Here is a 27,296-nt window from a genome sequence, read left to right as displayed (position 1 = left end):
AGCAATCTCACTCCTAGGTATTTACCCAAGTGAAATGACTACCTTTGTTATACAGAAACCTGTATGTGAATGTCTTTATAGTGGCCTTATTCATGATCACCAAAAACTAGGGAAAAAAAAGACTCCAAGATAACCTTTAATGGGCGAACAGATAAACTGTGGAACATCCATACGATGGAATAATACAGGCAACAACATGGATGAATATCAAATGCCTTATGCTAAGTGAAAGAAGCCATACTGTACGTTTCCAGTTATATGACACTGATGCAATGCAAAGTGAAAACAATAATGACAGAATACAGATCAGTGTTTGTGAAGGGCCAGCATATGGATGTGGGAGAGATTGACTACAAAGTGTTATAGGGGAATATAGAACTATTCTATATTTTTATTGTGGTGGTGGTTATACACCTGTATATGATGTTAAAACTTGCAGAACTACAGTAAAAAGGGTAGATCTTACTGTACATCAGTTATACCTTAATAAAATAAATTGGAAAAAAATCAATGTCGTTTGCCATACTGAATAAAAACCAACCAACCAACCATAAGATCATAAGATCACCTCAAGAAGATTATCTCAAAAAGATCAGAAACCATAAGATCATCTCAAGAAGATTCAGAAAAAACTTTTGAAAAAACCCAACATCTATTCGTCATAAAAATTTTCAGCAAACTAGGAATAGACAAGAACTTCTTCAACCTGATAAAGAACATATACAAAAAACCTATAGCTAATATCGTACTTAACGGTGAAAGGCTGAATGCTTTCTCTCTAAGATTGGGAACAAAGCAAGGATGCCCTCTTTTCACCTATCCTATTCGATATTTTATTGGAGGTTCTAGCAAGTACAATAAGGCAAGAAAGGTTTTTTTTTAAAGGCATACAGAGTGGGTAAGGATAAATAAAATTGCCCCTATGTGCAGATGATGTGATCGTCTATGTAGAAAATCCAGTGACAGAAAGCAGATTAATGGCTGCCTGGAGATGGGGCATAGAGGGATAGACTGGGGAGGGGAGGGAGGGATTACAAAGGTGTACGAAGAAAGTTTTGGTCCTGATGGACATTGACTTTACCTTGATTGTGGTGATGATATAATGGGTGCATATCTGTGTCAAAACTTATTAAACTGTACACTTTAAATATGTATAATTTATTGTAGGTCAAGTATACCTCAATAAAACTGTTAAAAAATTAACTGAACAGGGGCAGGGATAGAAAGGGTTCACTACTCATGGTCTTTAACAACTGTTCAGAGATAATCATATCTTTAGGAAATAACGCTTTCAGGTAGAACTCCAGATTTTGTAGTGTTTACTTCTAAACGAAAAGAAAGCTACTGCCCATTTTTTCCTATCCTCAATGTACATAAGACAAATGGCAGTTCAAATTGTCCATACCTTCACTCGAGCTGTAGTGCCTTCCATTCCACGGCTCTGAGTCTCCTTCCGCTTTTCTGTGACCTCTCGTTGTTTTTGGAGAGCATCCTTGAGACGCTTGTTGGCAGCTGCTGCCTAAACAAAAATGGCTCATAGTAATGTTGAATTGAAGGGTAGAAAGAAGAACATTCTTCATTAATTATGTATCTGATGGTTCATACAGCTAATCATCTGAGAAACACAAATTAGAACCCAGTGAGATGCTTTTACTCAAACCCTGGAGTGGCTACGACGAAAAATAAAATGACTGACAATCCCCAGGTTAGTGAGGATATGGAGCAACTGAAACTCTTATCCATGGCTGGTGTGAGTAAACTTTGGTACAAATACCATGGAAAATCGTTCGTCATTATTAACTAAACTTGAACATACACAATCCCTGTGATTCATCATTTCCCCCCTAGGTATAACTCACCAGAAATGCTCACGTACCTGTGCCAAAAGATACTGAAATGCAAGTTCAGAGCAAACCATCCCTACATGCAACAGCATTGGTGTTTATAACAATTCTACTACCAAATGAAAGAAACAAGATGCATTTCATTCTCTGTAATTCCCTTCAAAACCAGGAAAACTAATTTGTAGTGTTAGAAGTCAGGACAGTCGTTACCTCTGAGGAAGAGGGAAGGACTCGTCATTTGGAGAGAGAATAGGTGGGGGGTGGGGATGAAGTTCTAAGGTTCTAGTAGTGACTTGTTTGTCTTAGGTTGATGGTTGTACAGGTTTTTTCACTTTGGAATAACTCGTGGAGATGTACACAATATTTGTGCCCTTTTTAGGTATATATATTCTACTTCAATAAAAGAATTTATATTAACATAATAAAAAAAAGAAAGAACATTCTAATTTCTAGCATATTAGTCAAGAAAAATAAAAATTCTATGGGTTTGAATTCTTATAGGAACCACATTTATAAGTCTCCATGTACATAACACTGGTGAACAGCTACTGCTTTAGAGCCTAGGGGAGGCACACAATTTCAAGGAAGCACTGCAGACTGAAAGCGTCTGGAAATGTCATATATCAGAATTACTCTGCTTTTTGTTTTGTTTTGTTTGGAAAGAAGCAAGCCCAACTAGAAAAAATCCTTATTTGAATAGTGCCATTTTCATCAGGTTTTTATCTGCTCACAGTTCATGACAAACAGGGATCAAGACTTAGGAAATGCTGGTCAAGACTGTTATCCCTGGTTTCTCAGGACACTGGCTCATTTAAGGGATACTACTCTGCCATCATCCAAGCCTGAAAGTGATAATACACTTGACCTAGCAGATTGGATTTTCTTACCTCCTCAGTTTTACGTCTGAGCACATTAGACTGTTTCTGGAAGCTTCTTTCAAGTTTGAGCAGTTCATATTGCCTCTTACGGTCCTGAGAAGAAAAGAGTCAGACTTTTCATTGCTATTCAGCTAGCTAAAATAAAACCTTATAATGTAACTGAAGAGTCTTTCAATGGTATAGTCATTATGGAAATCAGTATGGAGGTTCCTTAAAAAATTAAAAATAGAAAGACCATATGATCTGACAATCTCACTACTGGGTATATATATCCAAAGGAAATGAAATCAGTATCTTGAAGAGACATCTGCATTCCCATATTCATTGCAGCATTATTCACAATAACCAAGATATGGAAACAACCTAAGTTGACAACCTAAGTTGACCTAAGTTGTTGACAAATGAATGGATAAAGAAAATGTGGTATGAGTATACAGTTGACGCCTGAACAACATGAGGTTAGGGGTGCCAACCCCCATGCAGTCGAAAATTCGTGTATAACTTCACAGTTGGCCCTCCACATCTGTGGTTCTGCATCCATGGATTCAACCAACTGTGGATAGTATAGTAGTGTAGTATTTACTATTGAAAAAAATACATGTATAAGTTGACCCACGCAGTTTCAAACCCATGTTGTTCAAGGGTCAACTGTATATACAATGGAATATCATTCAGTCACAAACAAGGAAATCCTGCCATTTGCAACAACATGGATGAACCTGGAGGTCACTGTGGTAAGTGAAATAAACCAGACTGAGAAAGACAAATACTATATGATCTCACTTATATGTGAAATCTAAAAAAGTCAAACTCATATAACCAGACAGTAGAATGGTAGTTACCAGGTACTGGGGAAGGGGTGGGGGCAGTGAGGAAAATGGGGAAAGGTTGGTCAAAGGGTACAAACTTTTAGTTATAAAATGAATAAGTTCCGGGGATCTATGTATAGCATAGTAACTATAGTTAATAATACTATACTGTATACTTGAAATTTGTTAGGAGAGTAGATCTTAAGTGTTCTCCCCACACTGAAAAGAAGGGGTAACTATGTGAGGTGATGGATATGTTGCAATCAGGAAATGTGATATCTCCAAATTTATTGTTCTCTTTCAAGATTGTTATGACTATTCTGGGTCACCTGCATCTCCATATGACTTTTCGGATCAGCGTGTGAATTTCTACCAATAAGCTAGAGGAAATTTGGTTGGGATTGTGTTGAATCTGTAGATCAATCTGAGGGGGTATTCCAACTTAAGAATATTAAGTCTTCCCATCCATGAGCATGGATTATTGTTCCATGTATTTAGATCTTTTTTTTTTAACTAATTTATTTATTTTTTGGCTGTGTTGGGTCTTCATTGCTGCGTGCAGGCTTTCTCTAGTTGCGGCGAGCGGGGGCTACTCTTTGTTGTGGTGCGTGGGCTTCTCATTGCGGTGGCTTCTTTTGTTGTGGAGCACAGGCTCTAGGCATGCAGGCTTCAGTAGTTGTGGTGCATGGGCTCAGTAGTTGTGGCTTGCGGGCTCTAGAGCACAGGCTCAGTAGCTGTGGCGCGTGGGCTTAGTTGCTCCACAGCATGTGGGATCTTCCCAGACCAGGGCTCAAACCCGTGTCCCCTGCATTGGCAGGCGGATTCTTAACCACTGTGCCACCAGGGAAGCCCTATTTAGATCTTTAATTAATTCAATGATGTAGTTTTTAGTGTATAAGTCTTACACTTGTTTTGTTAAGCTTATTCCTAAGTATTTTATTCTTATTGATGTTATTACAAAAGGAACTTTCTTAATTTCATTTTCAAATTGTTAGTGAATAGAAACACAACCAAATTTTGTGCATTGAACTTATGTCCTGCAACCCTGCTGAACGCATGTATTAGTTCTAATAGTTTTCAGTTGATTCTCTAGGATTTTCCACATACAAGATCATGTCATCTCTAATAGAGATAGTTTTGCTTTTTCCTTTCCAATCTGGATGCCTTTCATATATTTTACTTGCCTAAGTGTTCTGGCTAGAACCTCCAGGACAATGTTGAATAGAAGTGGCGAGAGTGGATACCCTTGTCTTGTTCCTGATCTGATGAGAATTCAGCTGTTAATTTTATTGGGATTTCTTTGTATGTGATGAGTCATTTTACCTTGCTGCTTTTAAGTTTTCATCTTTGTCTTTCAACATCTGGACATGATGTGTCTTGGGTGTTGATCTCTTTGCATTTATCCTACTTGTAGTTGATTGAGCTTCTTAGATGTGTAGATTAATGTTTTTCATCAAATTTAGAAAGTTTTCAGTCATTAGATCTTTGAATATTTTGACTGCTGTTTCATTTATTGTTCTCATGGAGCTACCAGTCTCCTCTTAATTGCTCACCACCAAAATTTCCATTGTTTTTGACAGCACCTTAAGGTTTTAACTTCCCCAGACTCTGTCCCCAAATAAAGTCAGTCCCCTTAGGGAGAGCTGCATTCCTATGGCCTGCCCCTCCCCCTGGGCAGAACCCTCTGTACCACTGCTTAGGACCTGGGGGTGGGGACAGAAGCCCACTTCTCTGAGTGACATCTCTGTTCTATGAGTAGGATGCTGGCCAGTGGCAGCATACCCTATTTTTCTTGGCTGGTCTCCTGACATGGAACCTACATCCTACGATTTGATTAGGTGGGTTATGGTAGTCAGACCCCAGTAGTCCTGGTCTTCTGCAGCAGGGATACAGCTTCCACCCTCTGCATGGAGGCTAGGTGGAAGAAGGGATCCCCAGATCTCTTGGCTGCTCTTGCCTGAAACAAAGCTTCAGCAACATGGAGCTGAGGGGGATGAAGGGAGAGAGTTGGTCATGGCTCATATGCCACAGACTATTGTTGCTCTTACTCAGATTTAGTAGATTTCCTTGAATAATCGTTTCCTTGCTGTATGCCCTTAGGACAATACATTTCACCAGTTGTGCTTCTTTTGCTGGGAAGAGAGTCCACAAAGCTCCTCATGCCACCATTCCTCATGTCACCATTCCTGAAGTACTTCTCTCATTTCTTGACCCAACATATCACATTCTGGCCAATTCTAAAAATTAACCCAAATTAATGTCCTTTCCAGTGTGCTTTCCAAGAACATTGTTACTACTCTAATTCAGGCCCTTATTATCTTTCTGGATGATGCAATATCTGCTTAACTTGTGTTCTGGCCTCCAGTTTCTCAATACTTCAGTTTGTTCTACACCTGACTCCCAGATGTATCTTTGGAAAGCAGTACTTTGCTGATAGCACTTTGTTTCTCAAAAACCTTAAAAATCTTTACACTGCTAACAAAATACAGTTCAAACTTCCCAGATCTTTAACAATCCAGATTCAACTTGTCTTTCCAATGGAATCTTCTTCTACTATCTTTCATCCCACTTGGATCATTCGCTATTCCTTGAATATTCCTACAAAGTTGTCATCTCTGTGTCTTTGTTCCTGCTCTTCCATTTATCTGGAATGCCTGTGTTTATCTCTATCAAAATCCTCCCTATTGTTCAAGGTCTTTTCAGTCCAACTGGAAGTGTGCTTCCTTTTCTTAATTACATTGGTATTTTAGACCATTTGTAAAGCACAAGTCTCTTTATTTCTTGTATTGAAGAAAATCATGCTTATGTCTCATTTTCCCCTTTAGATAAGACAGTCTTCAAGAGCAAAACACATATACTACCCATCTTTCTATTTTCCATGGTATCTAGTGGATAGTATCTTGCACGTAGTAGATGTTTAATAAACAGTTGTTAAATTCATGAATGTATCATATATTTAGAGATGCCAGCTGTTTGAAGAGAAGCTTTAATGTTAGTCAGCCCAGAAAAGGGTTCATTAGGTAGGACTTTGAGAAATTGTAGTTACTTACCCGTTCTTTTAACTGGATTACTTCTTTGTCTTTTTGTTGCTTCCACTGTCTAAACCTCTCAGCATCCTCTTTCATCTGACGCATTAACTGTACCCGCTGGTTTTTCATCACCTGTAGAAACAAAAACCAGCACGAATAGTAGTCATCTGCACTTATTCTGGGCTGATGTACAGATGGATAGACTAACCATTAAGAAGAGAGAAAAAAATCCAGAGCTGAGCTGAGAAGCCTGCCAACAGGTTTTCTGATTACGTTTGCAATACCACTTGCTATGCTTGCGTAGACTATACAAATGAACGCTCTGAAGAAATAATAGAAAAAATGTACCTACAAGCTAAATCCAGCCCTAAATTCACTGCATATAAATGAAATTTCAAGGAAGTATCTACTAAGTCTCAAGGACAAATCTACCTAGCAACCACCGTATTCGAATAGTTTCAGTACAATGACCTGTAACCACCACTTTGTAGATGTCAGAAGTTGAACATTCAATGACTGATAATTTTCTCTAGGTGTCTGTTGTTTTGCAACCACTTTGCAAAATTATTCCACATGATCATGGAAAGTGGTCAGAATGTCACCACTAAATATTAAGGTATCCTTGCCCTTTGGTTTCAGAGAATCTAACACTAAAACTCTGAATGTCAAAGCAGAGTTTTGTTATTCAGATTCTAGATGGCTAGCACAATGTCCTACAAAAGGGACATTTGTAGAGATTCAAACACTTGAAATGATGGGCCCTGCCTGCTACTTTCTCACCTGCAAACACCTCTGTAGTATAATTCTAAATAAAACACCTATGTTTGTAAGTTTCTATAGGGTAAATGCAAGGATGAGAGTTTATTACCCGTATTTCCTGGTTCAGTTTGGAGACGGTATGCTCTGTGGATTCTTTCAGCTTCAGAAGTTTAGACTGCTCATTCAGTTTCTTCTTCAGATCAGCTATTTGACCCTCTAGCTCCTGGAGACGTTTCCGGCGGCGCTCACTCAACCTAAACACAGATGTTGTAGGAATGAGGACTAGCAGCAGCAAAGTCTGACTCCAAAAGACATAATGTTAGACTCCCAGGTTCACAACCTTGATATATATAAAATAGGCAACCAGTCACATAGCCATCTTTAAATAATGAATCCCACCCAAACAACCAAAACCATCTCAACACTGGGAGCTAAAGAGTAAAGGAAATTTTTTGTATAAGTAACAATGTAGCTGCCTCAATACACTACTCTCTCACCACTCTGCATTAAAAGGATGGTTCTTTGAAGGCATTTCACTTCACTTGAGCGTAAGGAATAATTCCGATGATTGTTACACAAGTCTGAGATAGAAAGTAAACATTCAACATAACTTTTAAGAACATGAACTTTAGATACTATAGAGAGATATAACAGAATCACTGAGTAAAAAGAAGGTAGAATAGCCAATAGAGGCAAAGGTTTAAGGGAGTGTAGGATATTCTGGTAATTTGTCTTGGTTTTATTCTTAACTGGCTAAGGGATGGCTAGATTGATTTTTCATTTGCTAGCCTGAATATTAATTCTATTCACAAACTAATTTACCATCAGCACAGGGACAAAGAAACTGTTGCTGTCTGGTAGGTCTGATAATCTTTCAAAATACAGCTCAAATGCTAACTTCTTATAAATCTTTCCTTGATCATGCCAGCCTGAACTGATATCTCCTGCCTCTGAACTCTTAAAGCCATTACTGCCTAAGAAATTTATTTGGCTGCTAATCATATGCTGTGTTATGGCATTCTTTTACTGTCACCATGAGATGTTATTTAAAATCTCAATTCCTTAGCTTTTCTTTTGTTTTAGGTCTCCTCTCCATAATTAGGTTTAAATCTTGTAGGGGCAGGAAATGGCTCTTTCACTTCTCTGTTTCGTCTATGGCTCTTCATACACAGTTTGGGACTTGAAATAATAGTATTGACTTTTTTCTTACTTGGCTTGGTTGACATCCTTCTTTGTTGTCTGAAGTTCAAGAACCAATTCTTCTTTTTCCTTTTGCAGATTGATGACTTCCAATTCTAGATTTTTTATGTTATCCTAGAAATGTTATAGGTCGAGAGAAAGAAAGCATTACAAGGCAAAGCAAGAAAATCACTTCAACATCTCATGTCTTAAGGAACTAGGCATTCAACTTTACCACTTCGATTGCACACTAAAAGCATTTGTACTTGATTTGATGGAGAATGAAGTTATGTAGTGGGAAAAGTACGAACTTGGAATCCAAAGGCCTGGGTTTAAACCTTGAGTCCAGCACATCCTATCTAAATAACTTAAGGAAAGCCATTTCATCTCTTTTAGCCTTAGTTTCTATGCAAACAAGAGTTAATGTGGCAGGCCTGAGACTGATATCCTAAAAACAGACCTGGCTTGCAAGTTGGACCTCGGCTCATGTCTGGGATCTTGGATTTTAGTAGGATTCCCACCATCTCCTAACTGATAAGAGTCGCCCATTATGCCTAAACTGTGCAAACAGTATGATTTATCCTGAACACATGCTTTCCTTCTGGGAGTCTAGAATTTTTGTATGTGCTAGGCAGAGAATGCCTACATGAATTACCGCTGCTAACAGTCCTGGACTCCTAGGCTCAGGGGAGCTTCCCTGATAGACAACATTTCACACATGTTGTCAAAACCCATTGCTGGAGGAATTAAGTACATACTATGTGACTCCATCGGAAGAAGACTCTTGGAAGCTTGCACATGGTTTCCTTCAGACCTTGCCCCATGTGCTCTTTGCCTTTGCTGATTTTGTTTTGTATACTTCCACTGTAATAAATCTTACACTGAGTCCTGTGAGTCCTCCTGGTGAATCGTTGAACCTGGGGGTGGTCTTGGGGACCCCCGAGAGTTTTCCTATCTATGTAAACAACTAACACCACCTACCTCACAGGGTTGTTGGGAAGACTGAATAAGACAAAAAGTAAAGATATTTTGTAAACTGTAAAGAGCTGCACAAACATTCTTATATTCTGAACTTTCAAACGTATGCATTCAATAGCAACTGCAGTTCTGCATGCACTTAGAAAACAAATTCTAGAAACTGAAGTTTGGTAGTTTTTCCAAGATTGGGAAAACTCAATGAACAGATTCCTTCCTGTTCTCATAACCAAAAAAAGATTAAAGGAAACTGGCTGAATGAGTGGTTGGTAGCCAAGAAGATTATACGAGGGCCTTAGACCAGTACTGAAATGACAAAAAGAAGCAGAGGCAGGTTAGGTGGGGCTGTATCTAAATAGGCAAGAGCTATTTTCCATGAAGTATACTTTTAGCCATTTCAATCTAATCAATGAAGACCAATCTCACTGCTTTATATACCCTGTATATTTAAACTGGCAATAACGTGTGTGTGTGTTTATGTGTGTGGGGTGTGTGTGTGTGTATGTGTGTGGTGTGTGTGTGTGTGTGTGTACTTATAGAAGTAACACATGAAAACATTCTTGTAAAAAATAAATCCAGATAATACATATAAAGGGCAAGTCCCCTTGACTGCCCCACCCCTGCCAAAATTCCAGTCCTCTCTCCAGAAGTAACCATTGTCATCAGCTTGGTTCAGATCTTCCAGACTTTTTTTTCCTAGACACTTACATACTATGTATATGGACATGTACATATTCTAGACATTTACATAGAAATGTAAATGCCATGTGCGTGTGTGTGTGTGTATGTGTGTGTATTTACTAAATATATTGTGGCAAATGCCTAGAATATATAATAATATATGTAAATAAATAGATTTTTTTTTAGTAGTTCTATTTTTTTTTTAACATCTTTATTGGAGTATAATTGCTTTACAATGGTGTGTTAGTTTCTGCTTTATAACAAAGTGAATCAGTTATACATATACATATGTCCCCATATCTCTTCCCTCTTGCGTCTCCCTCCCTCCCACCCTCCCTATCCCACCCCTCTAGGTGGTCACAAAGCACCAAGCTCATCTCCCTGTGCTATGCGGCTGCTTCCCACTAGCTATCTATTTTACGTTTGGTAGTGTATATATGTCCATGCCACTCTCTCACTTTGTCACAGCTTACCCTTCCCCCTCCCCATATCCTCAAGTCCATTCTCTAGTAGGTCTGTGTCTTTATTCCCGTCTTACCCCTAGGTTCTTCATGACTTTTTTTTTTCTTAGATTCCATATATATGTGTTAGCATACGGTATTTCTTTTTCTCTTTCTGACTTACTTCACTCTGTATGACAGACTCTGGGTCCATCCATTTTAAAATAACATATATACACACGTGCATATATTTATGTGTATGTGTGTACTTACTGAAATATGTTAAAGATAAATAGAGTTACATTATATGTAGATAATATTCTGTAACTTGCCTTTTTTTTAAAACTTGGTCTTGGAGATTTATTTATATCAGTGCATACAGATCTATCTCATTCTTTTTGTTGCCATAATGAAACATTCTTGTACATGCCTTCTGTGCACACGTGCAAGGTTTTTCTAGGGTAGAGACAAGTGGAATTACAGGGTCATGGGGGTACACATTTTCGATTTTAATAGATACTGCCAAATTGTCCCCTAAAGTGGTTATTCCAATTTACACTCTCGCTAGCTATGTATGAGAGTACTTATTTCCCTGCACCCTTGTCAACATTTGATATTGCTACACTTCAAAATTTTTACCAATGGGATGGGTAAAAATATAGTATCTCTTCATTATGTATGCCACATTCAGTTAATAGTCTCACTGTCTCCACAAGGGAAATTATTCAAATATTTGACTCCTGGGCTATTATAATTCATGGTAGTCTTCACTAACAAGAACTTATACCTCCTCAAAATTTTTCTATAGCAATTCTTTACAGTGATAGGAAAAATATTGTTTAGAACAAAAAACCACCTTTATTTCTTAGAAAAAGAGAGACATTTACATGTGATTAAAAGGTACTGTTAACATTAAGAATTTATTTCCTTTTGACTTTGAGGTTTGGAAGCTCAAGCATATTTGATTCCAAGGGAAAAAAAGGACAAGTTATCTTACTACAGCTATAGCTATAGATCATTACTAGCACCCCCTCATAGGGTTAGAAGTACACTGGGGGAACATATGTCCCTCCGTTTCTAGGCAAGAGTACAAGAAGAGAGGAATAATTTCTCAGCCTTACTGTTAATCCTTCGTTTATCCTGGAAAGGCCAAAATACGTTCAACCTAAAAAAGGCTGCATTTTATGTCCTGTTAGTATGGAGGATTGAGCTACGTATTTAACTTGCTCTCTCCTGAAAGCCCACTAAAATGACCTCCCAAAAGGGTATAAATCAACAAGGATGAAGAGAGCAGTCAAGAGATATAAACAAACTTTTTTGGGTGAGGAAAATAGTTGGATAAGTGGTAACTGAATTAGAGTAGAAAAAGCTAAACTATGACTCCTATAGGACAAATGTCAAGAGGTAACAAGCCAATTTGTACCATAACACCACAAAGAGGAGAAGAGGTTTCCTCTCTGGAGAGGCTGAACCTGACAGGCTGGACTCATAGGCAGCAGACACAGCCAAAGGCAGGGATAAAGTAACATACTACTGATAGGGGATTAAATAAAAGTCTGTATATAACTGGAGAGACTTCAACTCCCTTATTTCCTCTGAGTTACCAGAAATAGAGCATATTACTACTCTTCCCACACAACTCCAGGCAGGAGAATGAAAGATTTCTTTATTGGAAACTGACCAGCCCAGAGAAACCTATGCATACAGAACTTCCTATTGACTATTAGTGTCTCACTGTTAAATATGAATGGACAACCAAAGATCACTGGAAATTTGCAGAAAGCTTCTTACATGAAAGACCAAATCAAACACACTAAAGAATGGAATTTGAACGAAACAGAGGCAAGGCAGAAAGAAGAAAACTTCAACAAAATTTAATTTCTATCCTTAGAGATGAGCACTGTATCCATGAAAAGAAAGAAGAGAAGGCTATAAAAAGGAACAATTAGAGGATTTTAAAAAATCTTAGAAATAGGCAAATAAAAAAATTCACCAGAAGGAGTGCAAGGAAATCTCCCAGAGAATGGAATAAAAAGACAAAGAAATAGAAAATAGGAGAGAGGAGATAAGAAAAGCAGAGACTAAATCTAAGAGATCCAATATCTGACTAAGAGGAGTGCAAGAAAAGAAAAAACAGGGACTTCCCTGGTGGCGTAGTGGTTAAGAATCCGCCTGCCAATTCAGGGGACAGGGGTTCGATCCTTGGTCCAGGAAGATCCCACGTTCCACGGAGCAACTAAGCCCGTGCGCCACAACTACTGAGCCTGCACTCTAGAGCCCGCGAGCCACAACTACTGAGCCTGCGTGCACAACTACTGAAGCCTGCGCGCCTAGAGCCTGTGCTCCACAACAAGAGAAGCCACCACAATGAGAAGCCCGCACACCGCAGTGAAGAGTAGCCTCCGCTCGCCGCAACTAGAGAAAGCCCATGTACAGCAACGAAGACCCAATGTAGCCCAAAAAATAAATAAAAATAAATAAATTTATTAAAAAAAAAAGAAAAAACAAAGAAAATAGAGAGATGGGCATTATTAAAGAAATAACACAAGAAAACTTCCCACTAAAGAAGAATACAAATTTCTAGATTGAAAGGACCCACCAAGCACCAAGCACAATAAGTGAGAATAGATCCACACCAAGGCACATGATTGTGACATTAAAGAATACTTGGGGACAAAGAAAAGATCCTGAAAGTTGCCAGAGGGGAGGAAAATACAGGTCAAATAAAAAGAATCAGGAATTATAATGGACTTCTAAACAGCAACATTGGAAATAGAAGACCATGGAGCAAAGCCTTCAAAATTCTGAAGAAAAACGATTTCCACTGTAGAATTCTAAACCCAGCCAAACTAACAAGTGTGAGAAACACCACAATCACCACCACCACCACCACAACAACAAGAAGCTATTTTCAGGCATGCAATGGTTTAAAACATTTTCCTTTCATGTACACTTTCTCAGAAAGCTGTTTGGGTTGTACTCCACCAACACAAAGGAGTAGCCCAAGAATGAGGAAGACATGGAATCGGTTTCAACACAGAGATGAGAAGTGAAGCAGGTTCCCAGGACGACGGTCCCAGGCTGATGGCTGGGCAGTAGACCTAGAGAAAGCAAACCAGAACAAAAGATTCCAAGAGGGTTGTCTTCAAGAAAGAAATGGATTGATAAATTACCTGGTATGTTTGACTACTGAGATGAGCTTTATAATTCTGTTAAGAAGTTTGGAGATAAATTATTGACAGGTAAATAGCAGACTAAGTAAATGAAAAAATGAGATTATTATTACTATTGTGATTATTATTATTTTTTTTGGCCACGCTACGTGGCTTGAGGGATCTTAGTTCCCCGACCAGGGATTGGACCCGGGCCCACAGCAGTGAAAGCCCCCAGTCCCAACCACTGGACCGCCAGGGAACTCCCAAAATTAACTTCAGGAAATGCAAAAGGCTGTATAAGAAAGGAAACGGAATCATAGTATACTATGTGGCTCAGTTATAAAACTTATGTAATCATAAAATTTAAACACTAAATATTCATTTAATCAAAAAGTGTGATATAACCATTTTGAAAGATAGAGGTGAGGCAGTGTGCATGGGGGGATGTATAAGAGAGCTATATTCCCATCTCCCATAGTGGGAAGTCAGTTGAAAATGTCCAAAAATTTTAAAGTAACATAATTATACGACCAACTCTTATCTAGAAATCTGGAGGTAAATGTCAGAAGAAACAGCTTAAAGAACTTAAACTATAAGCCTAGGGAATACGGGAGAAGGTAGTAGGGCAGGAGATTGCTTTTATTTTTCTGAGCATTGTACTATTTGACCTGTAAAAATGATATACACGCATTTGTGTGACATAAATAAAAAATAAGTTTCAAAAAAGTTAAGACTGTGATAACAAAAAGGAAATAACACCTCTATTGGCAACTCAGTTATTATTTTGGAAGCAACTTCTGCCTTATGGAAAAACAAGTGGTGAAAATTATTTAGGAGAAACACTTTTCTTGTTTTTACTCTGAAAACTTAGGGGAACTGGTGGTAGAAATGCATGAGTAATACAGGGATTTGTCGAGAACAGCATATAGGACTTTGGGGATGGTAGGATATAGCTGAATGGGAAAGCATCCACCCTTCCCCCTACCAGTTCTGCTAACATCCCTTTGTGGATGGGAAATACCGGGCTACAGGGGAAAATAAGGTCTGGAGCAAGGGTAACCTTGTGGACAACCTAAAAGCCCAAGACTTGTCTTTAAGTAAAGACCTGATTATTAATTAGCAAGGGCCACTTAGGACTACCACTAGGAAAAGCAGTTTAGCCATTTGCCAAGTCATGTGACATCCACTACAAGTGTCTTCATAATTCTCACTATAACCCAGACCGTCTACTAAGAGATGTACCTTTCTTAGAATCCCAGCATAGTTATTAGAACAAAATTTCTCTACAAGTAGAGACCACATTTATTATAACATTATCTAACTATTTATTAAATACCTGTTGCATAAGTAAGGTATTAGATTAAATGAAAGAAAATTACAGTTTCTTTATACTGAATGTATCCTTTTTTTAACCAGCAGTACAACTCCAGTTGTACTATGCACATTATGTTGCCTTGTCATCATCAAAAACGGTGTGCCTGTTTTCTTCCCATACTACTAAAGAGAGATGGTAGACATGAACATTACGTGCCCTAGTAAATATTGTACCTGGTACTGGAACTCGATAGGCTGTAGTTGGCTGTCATTCTGAGTCATTTTCTTGGCTAGGGCCTCTTTCAGTGCAAGGGCTTTATTCAACTCAACCAGCTCCTTAGACATCTGAGCTTGACGTAGAGCATGCTGAGTGGTGAAAGCATCAGAAGACCTGCTGCTCCCTGGACTGATTTCCACTTGCTGGAAAAGATCAGGATAATGATTTGTGAGAGGAACAAGCAATTGGAGTTCCTTAGGCACTGTTTCATCAAGTCTCAGCACCACTTCTCCATTATCAGTACCTCTGTTCTTTTTTTTTTTTTAAGTACCTCTATTCTTTTAAAACTGTGGCTCCTCAAACATTTGCTTTAAACATCAGAAGTAAATTGAGCTAACATATTTCTCTGCTCTCACAAGAACCTTATTTCTTATATCCTTTAACTGATTCTTTTAGACTGAACCAAGTTTCTTGCTCTTTCCTTTATGCGTCTGGCCAACACTTCTTACTTTCACCTTATTAGAGGAGACAGGGCTCTGGAAATGGCACTTTGGTAATGGTGGAAATGGAGAAGAGGCTTCATTTATTCTCACAGAGCTGACCTCTGGCACCTGATTTATCTCCTATCTTTCTTCTTTCAGAATATAAAAAATACCAACATATATTTGTTTTAGTGAGAAAAAGCTGTCTCAAGCAAACCACTGTCCATCCTTTCATTCTGACTCTGCTCTATAGCCTTCAGCCAATATCTAACACATTTTATCTATTCTTGCAACTTGAAAGATCAAAATATTTTCCTTGGTTCTTTTAGCCCTTAACCACTGCATCCACAGAAACATATGCTGAGAAAAAATTTTCTTCCATTTCTTCTCTAATGCTTTTTCGACTTTGCCATAATTTCCTAATTTGTTTCCTTCTTCGTCTTAACGTGCTAGACAGTTGATGCAGAATACTAGCATCTAATAGGAAATCAGTAAGCCAGACTGCAAATATGGAAAGTGGCATCCCTGAGAAGCTCTGCTACCCATTAGCAGTTATACTATTAGAGAGAGATACTATCCAAGTTAGGGATTTTATAGTTAACTGAGGTTTACACTCAAGATTTCTGGATTTCCAAGGCATTCTATGGAGGATGGTAGCAATCAGGGAGTCTCTTCCTCAGGTGAGTGATAAATTATAAGAAATGGCACAGTTAAAGCTCCTGGTTCTACACAAAGGGGCCAATTACTTACCGCTTCTGGTTCCACTGCAGTATCAATGGCTGCAGCCATACAAGCAACAGTTTCATCCTGCAATGAGAAATGATGTCTCAGTTTAGGAGCTTACTAGTGGGTTTTATATGGGTTATTTAGTTGTTTTCAAGTGTATATAGAGACCATTTAAGGTGTTGAGCCAATTCTGTAGTCACATATACCCCAACAACCACGTTTCCACTTCCCATCTCTCAAGGGTCTGTCTTCTTTATAAAGGTTGATTGTGCAGTCTTCGTAAAAATAGGGTCATGTGGCCACTGACATATTTATTGCACCTCTCCTGCTCTGCCAGAGTTCACTGGGCTAGAGTGAAACAGCCATTCCAGCAGGCCAAAGTTCAATCCACTTTATAGACTCTACCCTTTCTTTTTCTGTTTTTTACCACTAAGTCTACCTCTACAGGTCTAGCCAGTTCTCATGGACATACCATCCTAAGACCAGACATAGCAAATAAAGGCAATGCAGCAGAAAAGTGAATAGGATGAAGGATTATTTTTGATTTTTATCTTATATCCAGTCAAGGTAGCAAGAGCCCACTCTACAAGGAAATAAACGCCACAGGTGAATGCCCCAGAAAAATGTGCTCATGAAGTCAGACACACTTCAGACTCTGTCCCTCATATACATAGGAACCAATCATATGCAGCTACTCCAGGTAGTGGTTAGTTGAAGGGAAAGGGTAAGCACTGATTCCCTCCCAGAGAAGGGCACATTACTTTTTTGGGCATTAGAACAACAACCACCTAAAAGGGAAACCTAAAACCACTTATTAGGACTAATTTATTTATAGGCTCTCATATGAGCAAGCTCTGTTCTCCCCACTGGAATTTAGGCTTTATTTGGCATTGCAACATAAAGATTACCACTTCTGTTTAAGTGATTCTGCAAAGCCCTGGGAAGAAAGGATTATTTCCAGGATGTCGCATGATTAAGGTCATAGATGAAAGAGCTATTGGCTCAATAGCAAGGAAAGAATTTAGGGTTAGCACAGGGAGTCTCGGCACCAGCCCAGTGAAACATTACATAGTTGGTGAAACTTGAATCTTAGTACCTTTAAGGCAAGAAGTGAAAGAGGCCCTTAATGGGACTTCCCTGGTGGTCCAGTGGTTAAGACTCCATGCTCCCAGTGCAGGGGGCACGGGTTCGATCTCTGGTCGGGGAACTAAGATCCCGCATGCCACACAGTGTGGCCAAAAAAAAAAAAAAAGAAAAGGCCCTTAGTAAATGCTGTTTGTAAAGCATTTCCCTTATTCTATCCAGAAATTCCTAACCAGTGAGACTCAAAGAGAATTCAAAGGAAGCCCCAGTATTCCTACATCCTTTCTCATCATGATTTACACTACTGGTGATTCTCCAAGGGCAGGACATACTAAATCCTTCTTAAAAAACAGAGCACTTTGGGCTTCCCTGGTGGCGCAGTGGTTGAGAGTCTGCCTGCTAATGCAGGGGACACAGGTTCGAGCCCTGGTCTGGGAAGATCCCACATGCTGCGGAGCAGCTAGGCCCGTGAGCCACAACTACTGAGCCTGCGCGTCTGGAGCCTGTGCTCCGCAACAAGAGAGGCTGCGATAGTGAGAGGCCCGCGCGCTGTGATGAAGAGTGGCCCCCACTTGCTGCAACTAGAGAGGGCCCTAGCACGGAAACGAAGACCCAACATATCAATCAATCAATAAATCTTTAAAAAAAAAAAACAGAGCACTTCAATATATTATAGATTAATGGTTACCCTTTTCTCCCTTCCAGTAAGTCTCAGTAAAAGGACTAGTTATAGGCCTATCCTAGATTAGTAGGGCCTATGACACTGGCTTTTGGAGACTTTTTCTAGGACCTTCCAGAGGGTCAGGATCCAAGTAGATCCGATTCAACATGCCATGAAGAAGACATGTTGTTACTGTGGGTTTACCTTTTGGCCCAGTGAAATTTCACAATGCTAAGGTTTAAGCTTTGGTGACACGTTCTACATGAACATGGCAGGATTATGCCTTTATAATCCTAAATGTAAATATATAACAGTAGGATTTATTTCAATCTAACAGCCTCTTTCTCCCTCATTCTAAGGCTACTGAGAACCTCTTGTAATAAAAAGACATGATTTGCTGAAGGTGATGGTCAGGGGAACAGGACTACTACGGGGACAGGTACGTTGAGCTACATTAATCAGTAATACCCTCCAAAATGAAGTTTGTGCTTGTAGGCTGTAGGCAATAGCATTACTGGGCATGCAAAAAGCTTTTTATGGAACTGGTCTTGGAGGAAGGGGTAAAAACAAAAAATAATTGATTTTGTGGGAACTGAAAGGACTGCATGAATTTCCTCACAGGTAACTGCAACAAGGTTTGCTTGAATTGTATTTTAAAGGAAGAAATAGTACAGTTTAGCACTTAAAGCCCTAGGAGAAAGGTCCAGGAACAATGGTTGCCTTCATAACTGAAAAGAGGGTGTTCAACCATCACTTATAATAAAAATAGTTTTAATCCAGAATGAAGGGCACAAGCACTTACATTTAAAACATTCTGCTTTCACCATAGTGAGTCTCAATAAAAGCCACAGGATACATTGTTGTGTATTTCCAAATAAAATATGTAGCTGGGAGGGTCTCCAAACAATAGACACAGAGAACTCTGATTCAAGAGTCCAGCAGGAGCCCAGGGTAAAAGGGTTTACTCTACCTGACCATGACAGTGGATGGAAGCCAGGGACTTTATCAGCTTGTGGCAATCTTTAGCACCCTCCTGCTGCGCATGCCAAGTGAATTTTAGTGACAGACACAGCAATTCTCTAGAGTTCCTCTGAGCCAGCCACCACTAGCAACTTCCTCCACAGTCACGCCAGGCACCAGTCATACTGCCAGATCCTCACTGAAGATATGCCTTCTCTTATATTGTTAACTTGGTTCCATTAGTTTCCTTCTTCATCTTTCCCATGTGACTCAAAGAGGTGGTGTGGGATCCTTTAAGATCGGTGTGGTGGCCACGAACAATGGTGCCCTGGATTACTCTTTTCTGATCTTATAAACTTTGGCTCCAGTAGGGTTCTGCAGTCTAGATTATCTGAATTCTGAGGCAGTTCACACAAAGTTTTCATATATAAGATGCTTCACCTCGATTACAGATGGTGAAATTTAACCTTGTGATAGCCATTCTCTAGCACACATTCTATACTTCAGCCACAATGAAGTTCTTACCATGTTCTAAACATTCATACCTCTTTGCTTTTGCATATACCTTTTCCTCTATATAGATCGTCCTTTCCCCTCTGTCTGTGTGGCAAACTCCTATTCATTTTTTAGGACCCAGTTTTTTCTTCCTGAATTTTCTAGGCAGTTAATCACCCCTTCCTTTGGGCTCCCACCACACTTTGCTCATATGGTTAATGTAAGAGGATTAAAACAGACATGAGAGAGGGTTTTTTGACACCTCTTCCACCTGTGAACCTTGACAAACTGACAAACAACAAGGCTTGCAAGAACAACTCTTGAAAATAATTGGACATTTATCAGGATGGGATTGCACCAGTGTTCTTGAGCAAGAAGCATGAAAACTGGAGCATCCTCCAACCAAAAGATTCACAGCAATTAACAACAAGAACTGCCAACTGAGACAAACCACAAGGAATCACACCCCTCCCTTCTCACCGTATGAAACTCCAATCCTATTTCAAATCGGGGAGTTATCTGGAGTTCAGGTGATCCCTGAGTACATCAGCTGAATAATGCCTTTAACCTCGATTTGAGTCACTTGGATTATTTTCTTTCAATATCAATATAGTACTTAGCAAGGTTACACAGCTTGTGAGTAGCAGAATGGGCTTCAGACCAGGGTTTGTCTGGCTTTGGAGCTCAGATTCTCAATTACTATGGCCTGTTTGTTAGGAAAATGAACTGTCATCTTGGACTACCTGTAATAATTTTGTACAGTACTACTTATTCTAAAACACTGCTTTCTACTCTTTTGGAAGTTTACTCATTTAATTTCTTGAACTGGCCATCCTAACCATTCCCCCTACAATATTGTATTTTTTTTCACTGACTCTTTAAGAGTAAAATAGAGGTGTGGATGATTTTGTGATACCCTTTTGACAACTCTAGAAAACACTGGGCAAGACCCGGGGTAGAGAATCACTGTTCTGGTAAAATTAAAACCTCTGTTTCAGACCTAGGAATTACTACCAGGCACTTACATACACATTACTGCTTCAGAATAATAAACAAGAGGGTATAGATGGAACAAAACAAACCATAACCCCTTTACCAACCATGACCCCGTAACATAATATGATTTCAATTTTTCAAAAAAATATCTATGCTTAAGTACTAGGGTAGAGAAGGAACACCAAAAATAAAAAGAGGCTTTTAGGATGGTAGGACTGTAAGAATGTTTCTTCTGGGAAAAACAACAAACAACCACCCTCCCAACAAAACCCACCCACAACTACTATACTAGTTCTATAAAAAAAAAATGGGAACTTATAGCGGAATGATCATTCAAACTAATTTATTACTGGTTATAAAAGAGAGCTACGGTATTCCCTGGAGGCTCTATGCTATCTATCAGAACCCAGCTTATTTAAAATTGGGGTATGGTATAAGGCCTCTCATTAAGGTAGCCTACACTGAAAGGACAGCAAATCAGTGACTGCTGCTCTTGTTACCCAGGCAATTTTGCACCACTGTGTTGCTGCTTCCAGTGTTTGATTAGAATACTGAAATATTAACGTGCCATTGCACGTGTAATCTATGAGTGTTTTTGATTTAACTAATTTAATATTGAGATCATATCCAATGATCCATGATCTTTGTCCTCAAACAGCTCACAATCTAGTTGTTTCAGCAAAAGGTGCAGAGTTAGACATGTTTATATGCATCAAGAGAAACAAACGAAAGCAATATGCCTATTTACACTGTCCCTACTTGGCTTACCGATAGCTGGGTAATCACTTGCTGCAGGTTACGAATCACCTCTACATTTTCTTTTAATTCTTGGTCTTCCAAAGTCTCCACTAGCTTTTGAAGATCCACTTTGCAGCTGAAAATTCAAGCAAAGGAACCCAAGGGTTAATCATACTGCAAAGGCCAGTGGGTCCGTGATTATGTACTAAGGTGGTATAGGTCACTAACAAACATCTGGTAGGAAACTTACGCTGCATGCTTCCTGAGCTCTTCTAGCTTGGCGTTCATTTTTTCATTCGCTTGTTCTGTCTGCAACAAAGACCCAGGAGATCATCAGTGGCACTGCCTGACAGCCTCACCTAAGTAGGCCCTCTCTTCTGCTCCTATGGATTAAAACCTAGGTAGAGAGGCTAACTCCTTTGCTGTAATAGAGGATTTAGTGGGCTTTGGTTATTTAGCGAGAAATGTGTTTTTTAACAGTCATGGAAATTAGCCCTTCAGTCAACATGAGCTACTAAAAATAGCATCCAAGCAGCTGGGTCTTATGCTTGCCATGAAGCTCAGACTATAGGGTGGAGCGTGAAGCCTTAATTCCATAGAGAACTTTGCAACTGGGGGAAAAAGCAATACTTCCTGGCATGCTACTCCCTGCTGTTTGCAAAAAACCCACTTGCTTTAAAACTGCCTCCTACACTACACTGTTCCCTAGCCCCACCATAAGGACATTTAAAACATAAAAGGGCCTCACATTGAATATGAGCTGAGGGATTTTTCAAGTTACACTATCTGATATGGTAGACTAGTTTTAGCAAAAGAAAGCAAGAAAAAGATGAGGCATAAGAATGATGGCAGAGAAGAAGAAATGGCAGAGAGGCAGCTACATTTTGGGAAGGGTTACTGATATTTTCCATTTTATTTCAGTCACAGTATCTGTAACATGCTAGATGCTGCAACAGATTTGGGAAGGACGGTTTATATAGGACAAAACTGTTGTGCTCGTTATGAAGTTCTGACAAGACATCAAACAATAAACCTATTGGGCAGCCATTGTAACAACCTTATAAAGGTCAGATGGGTACATGGCTAGAATAACAAGTACTGTCTGTTATGTGAGCCACACTCACATGTGAAGCACAGCTTCTAGAGTTACTTCAAAGACATAAAATGTAGCACTGGAGATAGAAAACTGTATATAAAAAATCCCCTAGATCCCATTTTCACCCTTCTGCTAGTAATGGACATTACAATGGACCTAGGATTTGGCCCCCTTTAAAGAAATCTTTAAGCAGCTTACCCTTCCTTGACTGGAGTACACTGATGCGTGAAGGTGTATAAATTACAGATGTTCAATTACATTTTGGTGGAAACTCATTTTCACTTCTGGCAATCGCTGTGCTATCAAAGATTGAGTTGTATTTAGACTAGTAGAACAATGTTAGTGACAGAGCCAGCACACACTGATCCAGGAGGGTACTATCACACACGTAGTACGACACAGAACTGGTGTAGTCAGTTACATAGTGATCCACTATTTGAAAATTAACCATATGTAAAAGGAGTTAAAATTAATTTTCCAGATGTTTTCTCTCTCCATGACAGCTATTAGGATGGGATATGAACTGACATTAGGGGAAGGGAGATAGAAAGGAACTAAAATCTTAGTGAGGAGAGTTACTTGGTATTATGGATGATTAGGCAGAACTTAAGGTGACAGAGGGACCTGGTTCTTTCCTCTCTGATATTTTAGAACAAATCCATTTTAAAATGGGTTTCATGTAGATTCTTTGTGGTAGATATATAGGTGTTCACGGTATAATAATTCTTTTAATTTTTCTGTATGTTTGATTAAACGTTCTTGGATTTTCCCTGGAGGGGGCTCCAGGGAGGATATGGTAATATTAATTCATTTCTTTCCGTGTAACTTGTCTCTCATAATGAGAAGCATGTTAAGTATTTCAGAAACTAAAGTTAGTAAATGTCCAGACTGGTAGTAGTTTAGTCTTGAAGCCTCACCAAAATGATCCTCTCCAACATCTGGGCTGTCTGACCAGCAGCCTCACTTAGACCACGACTTAATTTTTCATTCTCCTCTACCAGTGACTGATTCTTCTCCATTAGGGATTGTAGATTCTCTGATGGTTCCACACTAAGACAAAGAAAGTAACATATTAGAAAAGTACTTGTGGACTTCCCTGGTAGCACAGTGGTTAAGAATATGCCTGCCAATGCAGGGGACGCGGGTTCGATCCCTGGTCCGGGAAGATCCCACATGCCGCGGAGCAACTAAGCCAATGCGCCACAACTACTGAGCCTGCACTCTAGAGCCTGCAAGCCACAACTACTGAGCCCGCACGCCACAACTACTGAAGCCTGTGTGCCCTAGAGCCCACGTGCCACAACTACTGAGCCCATGCACTGCAACTACTGAAGCCCGCGTGCTTTAGGGCCTGTGTGCCGCAACTACTGAGCCTGTGTGCTGCAACTACTAAAGCCTGCGTGCCTAGAGCCCATGCTCTGCAACAAGAGAAGCCACCGCAATGAGAAGCCCATGCACTGCAATGAACAGTAGCCTTCGCTTGCCGCAACTAGAGAAAAGCCCATGCACAGCAGTGAAGACCCAATGCAGCCAAAAAAAAAAAAAAAAGTACCCGATTGATAACAGTTATATCAAAGGTGGATAAAAATATATATCCCATGGGCCTTTGGGTGGGATTGGTTTAAAATTACCCCCAAAAGTCTAGAAAAAGCATTCATTCCAATATATACTTCCAGCCAGGTAGTATATTGGATAAAAATGTTTGCCTGAACTACTTTAAATTAATGGTTTGGAGGAAGGTAATAATTCAGAGCAAGAAATGGTTGCAACAAGAATGACTAACCTCTAGGTTTAGGATCTTGGCTTAAGATCTTTCTATTTATGCCATCTAGGTAAGAAGTAAAGGCTAACTAATAGCTAAGATACATGTTCTCTCCCTCTTCTCATTCTCAATCCCTCATTAAAGATTAGGGAACTAGAGAAGGAAGAGGTATGGGGGAGGTAGAAGTGACACTGCTAAGGGTCAAAATTTAAGCTAATCAACATAAGTCAATTACCTATTTGCTGTAAAGTTTAGGGAAATAGCATTTAAGGAGTGAAAAAGTTGAAATGATGACCTGTGGCCACTAAGAACACATTTCACAACTCTCCATAAACAAGTGCTCCCTTCTAAATGCTTGCCTCGCTTCAAACTGATGACCCACAGCCTCCTGTTCATTTGTCTATCAATTTTTAATGGCTTAGAGTGGGTGGTGGCAACAATAGTATTCATTTCAAATAGGAGTGGGAGGGACAGAAATAGCTTCAAAGAACGTTTGGCATTTATGCAGATTACTTGCTATCAGTTCCAGACTACTGAAACAGATCAATAAGAAGCAGTTTTGATTTGCTTTTTTTGTAATCCACTGGGATTAATTGCTCAAAAGACTAGAAAATAGGACTGGCAAAAAAAGATCAGAAGAAACATGAAGATTTGATCTGAAGGAAACGGAAGGGGAAAATGAATAGTTGTCAAGGATATAATAAAGAGAAAAAAAGGACAGGGAACAGCTGTTCTCAATCTCAAGAAAGGATAGAAAAGGATTTCAGGAATAGATGCCCTCTCACCCAGTTTAAGATTTCCATGAAGTCTTATAGAAGATCTTAGCATGTTCTTTATCAAAAAGTTAAGAGCAAGGCCACACCATAGGTTCTCATTACACTCTTGAGAATTTACTAGAACTCTTATGAAGGAATGTTCAATTAAAATGTGGATTATAAAAATAAACTATGGGTAAATTTAGTGTTAGTTTAGATTGCTCTGATTTCTTTATTGTTATTAAACTGAAAACTTCCATGCATCATTCATGCAAATTGACAAGCTCCAAAGTAATGATACTTTTAACTCAATAGTTTTTTCCTCTAAAAATTTCCAAGGTTTCTCTAAACGGGGGAAAATACAATGTAAACCAATGTTTCCTCTTTCAGATGCTATTTAATTGCCAATGCTAGTAGGATTTGTCAGTTGAGCGTGTGAAAATTGACAAACACGTGCAGAAAATCTATACAAAAGCTTCAATGACACACATTCACAAAGAAAAGAATATAACCTAAGGAAAAAAGCAAAAAAAAAAAATCATGTATATAAACTGTACATTTTGTAAAAAGCCTTAAGAAATGTCTCTAAAGATATAAATATACATTTTTGAGAAAAGTAGCATCTTTATTTCTCTGTAAAACATTGAACAACTGAGTTACATTATTTCATTCATCAACTGTTTCTTAGAATCTGTTACTTTTGTAGCTAAAACTATATCCTATAGGATATTCTAGGTAGTTGGAAGTCTAGAATGGTTTTCATTAGTCTCGTCTTACATGAAACAGGTCTGTGCTAAATTGAAAGGAAAGATGGGTCAATTGCTTCTAAACTGGGTATACTAGAACAGGTCTTTAGGAGACCCTTTAAGAGATCCAAGCTTTCCTCAGTTCCTTTATCCAACATTTAAAAAATATTATCAGGAAACCAAGATTAAATGACCCAAAGAGGGAGAGTTACAAAGAGAAGGGCAGTCATTTCTGGGTGATAAAACTATGGCAAATTTTAAGATTTATTCTTTATACTTTTCTAAATGTTCTATAAGAAGCAAGGTATCACTTTTATAATCAGAAAAAATGATTGAGTTATTGAAAACAAGGATATTAAAAGAAAATAGGTCCACACCAAACACAAGTATAAACTCCAAATGGAAAAATGAAATGTAAAAAATAAAACCAACATAAGTACTAGAAGAAAACATGGGTGATTGCCTCTTTAATCTTGGCATAGAGAAAGTTTCCTAACTATGAAGCAAAATCCAGAAACATGAGGAGAATGTAAACAGTGTAGCGACTTTGGAAAACAGTTTGGCGGTTTCTTTAAAAGTTAAACATACGACCCAGAAATTCCACTTCTAGGTATCTACCCAATAAAAAACATATGTCCATACAAAAACTTGCAAGTGAGTATTCATGGAAGCATAATTCATAATAGTCCCAAAGTTGAAACAACCCAAAAGTCCATCAACTGGTAAATGGATAGACAAAATGTGGTATATCCAGACAATGGAATACTATTTAGCAATGAAAAGGAATGAAGTACTGATAATCTCAGAAACATTATAGATGAAAGAAGCCAGACAAAAAGTCCACATACTGCAAGATTCCACATATATGAAATGTCCAAAATAGGCAAATCTTGTAGAAAAAGACAGCAGATTAGTGATTGCCTGGGGCTGGGAGTGGGAACAGGGGTGAGTGCAAATGGGCACAAGGGATCTTTCTGGGGTGACGGAAATGTTCCAAAATTGGATTGTGGTGATAGTTGTAAAACTCTGTAAGTTTACTAAAAACCATCGAATTGTACACTTAAAATTAGTTAATTTAATGGTATGTAAATTATATCTCAATAAATCTAGAGGCTAAAAAAACTAGAGGCAATAAAAAAATGATGGATAAACTTTTTACTACATAAAAAGTAATTTTTTAGGGCTTCCCTGGTGGCACAGTGGTTGAGAATCTGCCTGCCAATGCAGGGGACACGGGTTCGAGCCCTGGTCTGGGAAGATCCCACATGCCGCAGAGCAACGGGGCTCGTGAGCCACAACTACTGAGCCTGCGCATCTGGAGCCTGTGCTCCGCAGCAAGAGAGGCCGCGATAGTGAGAGGCCCACGCACCACGATGAAGAATGGCTCCCGCTCGCTGCAACTAGAGAAAGCCCTCGCACAGAAACAAAGACCCAACACAGCTAAAAATAAATAAATAAATAAATAAATTTATTTAAAAAAAATAATTTTTTGGCCCGCCTGAGCTGAGGTGTTGGC

At 39.0% G+C, this 27,296-nt stretch overlaps 1 protein-coding gene across 3 annotated transcripts in view; it reads right to left on the bottom strand.

Annotated features, from left to right (window-relative positions):
• The window catches only part of KIF4A (kinesin family member 4A), a 124,900-nt gene that overhangs the window by 31,075 nt on the left and 66,529 nt on the right, over positions 1 to 27,296 (bottom strand). For all 3 annotated transcript variants that reach the window (XM_082445957.1, XM_082445958.1, XM_082445959.1), the window contains exons 10-19: positions 23,435 to 23,567; positions 21,672 to 21,730; positions 21,452 to 21,557; positions 16,513 to 16,569; positions 15,298 to 15,483; positions 8,530 to 8,633; positions 7,429 to 7,573; positions 6,582 to 6,692; positions 2,732 to 2,815; positions 1,406 to 1,519 (exon numbers count right to left, since the gene is read on the bottom strand). In XM_082445957.1, the coding sequence (XP_082302083.1) occupies positions 1,406 to 1,519; positions 2,732 to 2,815; positions 6,582 to 6,692; positions 7,429 to 7,573; positions 8,530 to 8,633; positions 15,298 to 15,483; positions 16,513 to 16,569; positions 21,452 to 21,557; positions 21,672 to 21,730; positions 23,435 to 23,567 (1,099 nt within the window). The remainder of the gene's footprint in view (positions 1 to 1,405; positions 1,520 to 2,731; positions 2,816 to 6,581; positions 6,693 to 7,428; positions 7,574 to 8,529; positions 8,634 to 15,297; positions 15,484 to 16,512; positions 16,570 to 21,451; positions 21,558 to 21,671; positions 21,731 to 23,434; positions 23,568 to 27,296) is intronic.

This window comes from Balaenoptera physalus, assembly GCF_965194825.1.
Source record: "Balaenoptera physalus genome assembly, chromosome: X".
Taxonomy (NCBI): domain Eukaryota; kingdom Metazoa; phylum Chordata; class Mammalia; order Artiodactyla; family Balaenopteridae; genus Balaenoptera; species Balaenoptera physalus.
This window is presented reverse-complemented; position numbering and strand designations above follow the sequence as displayed.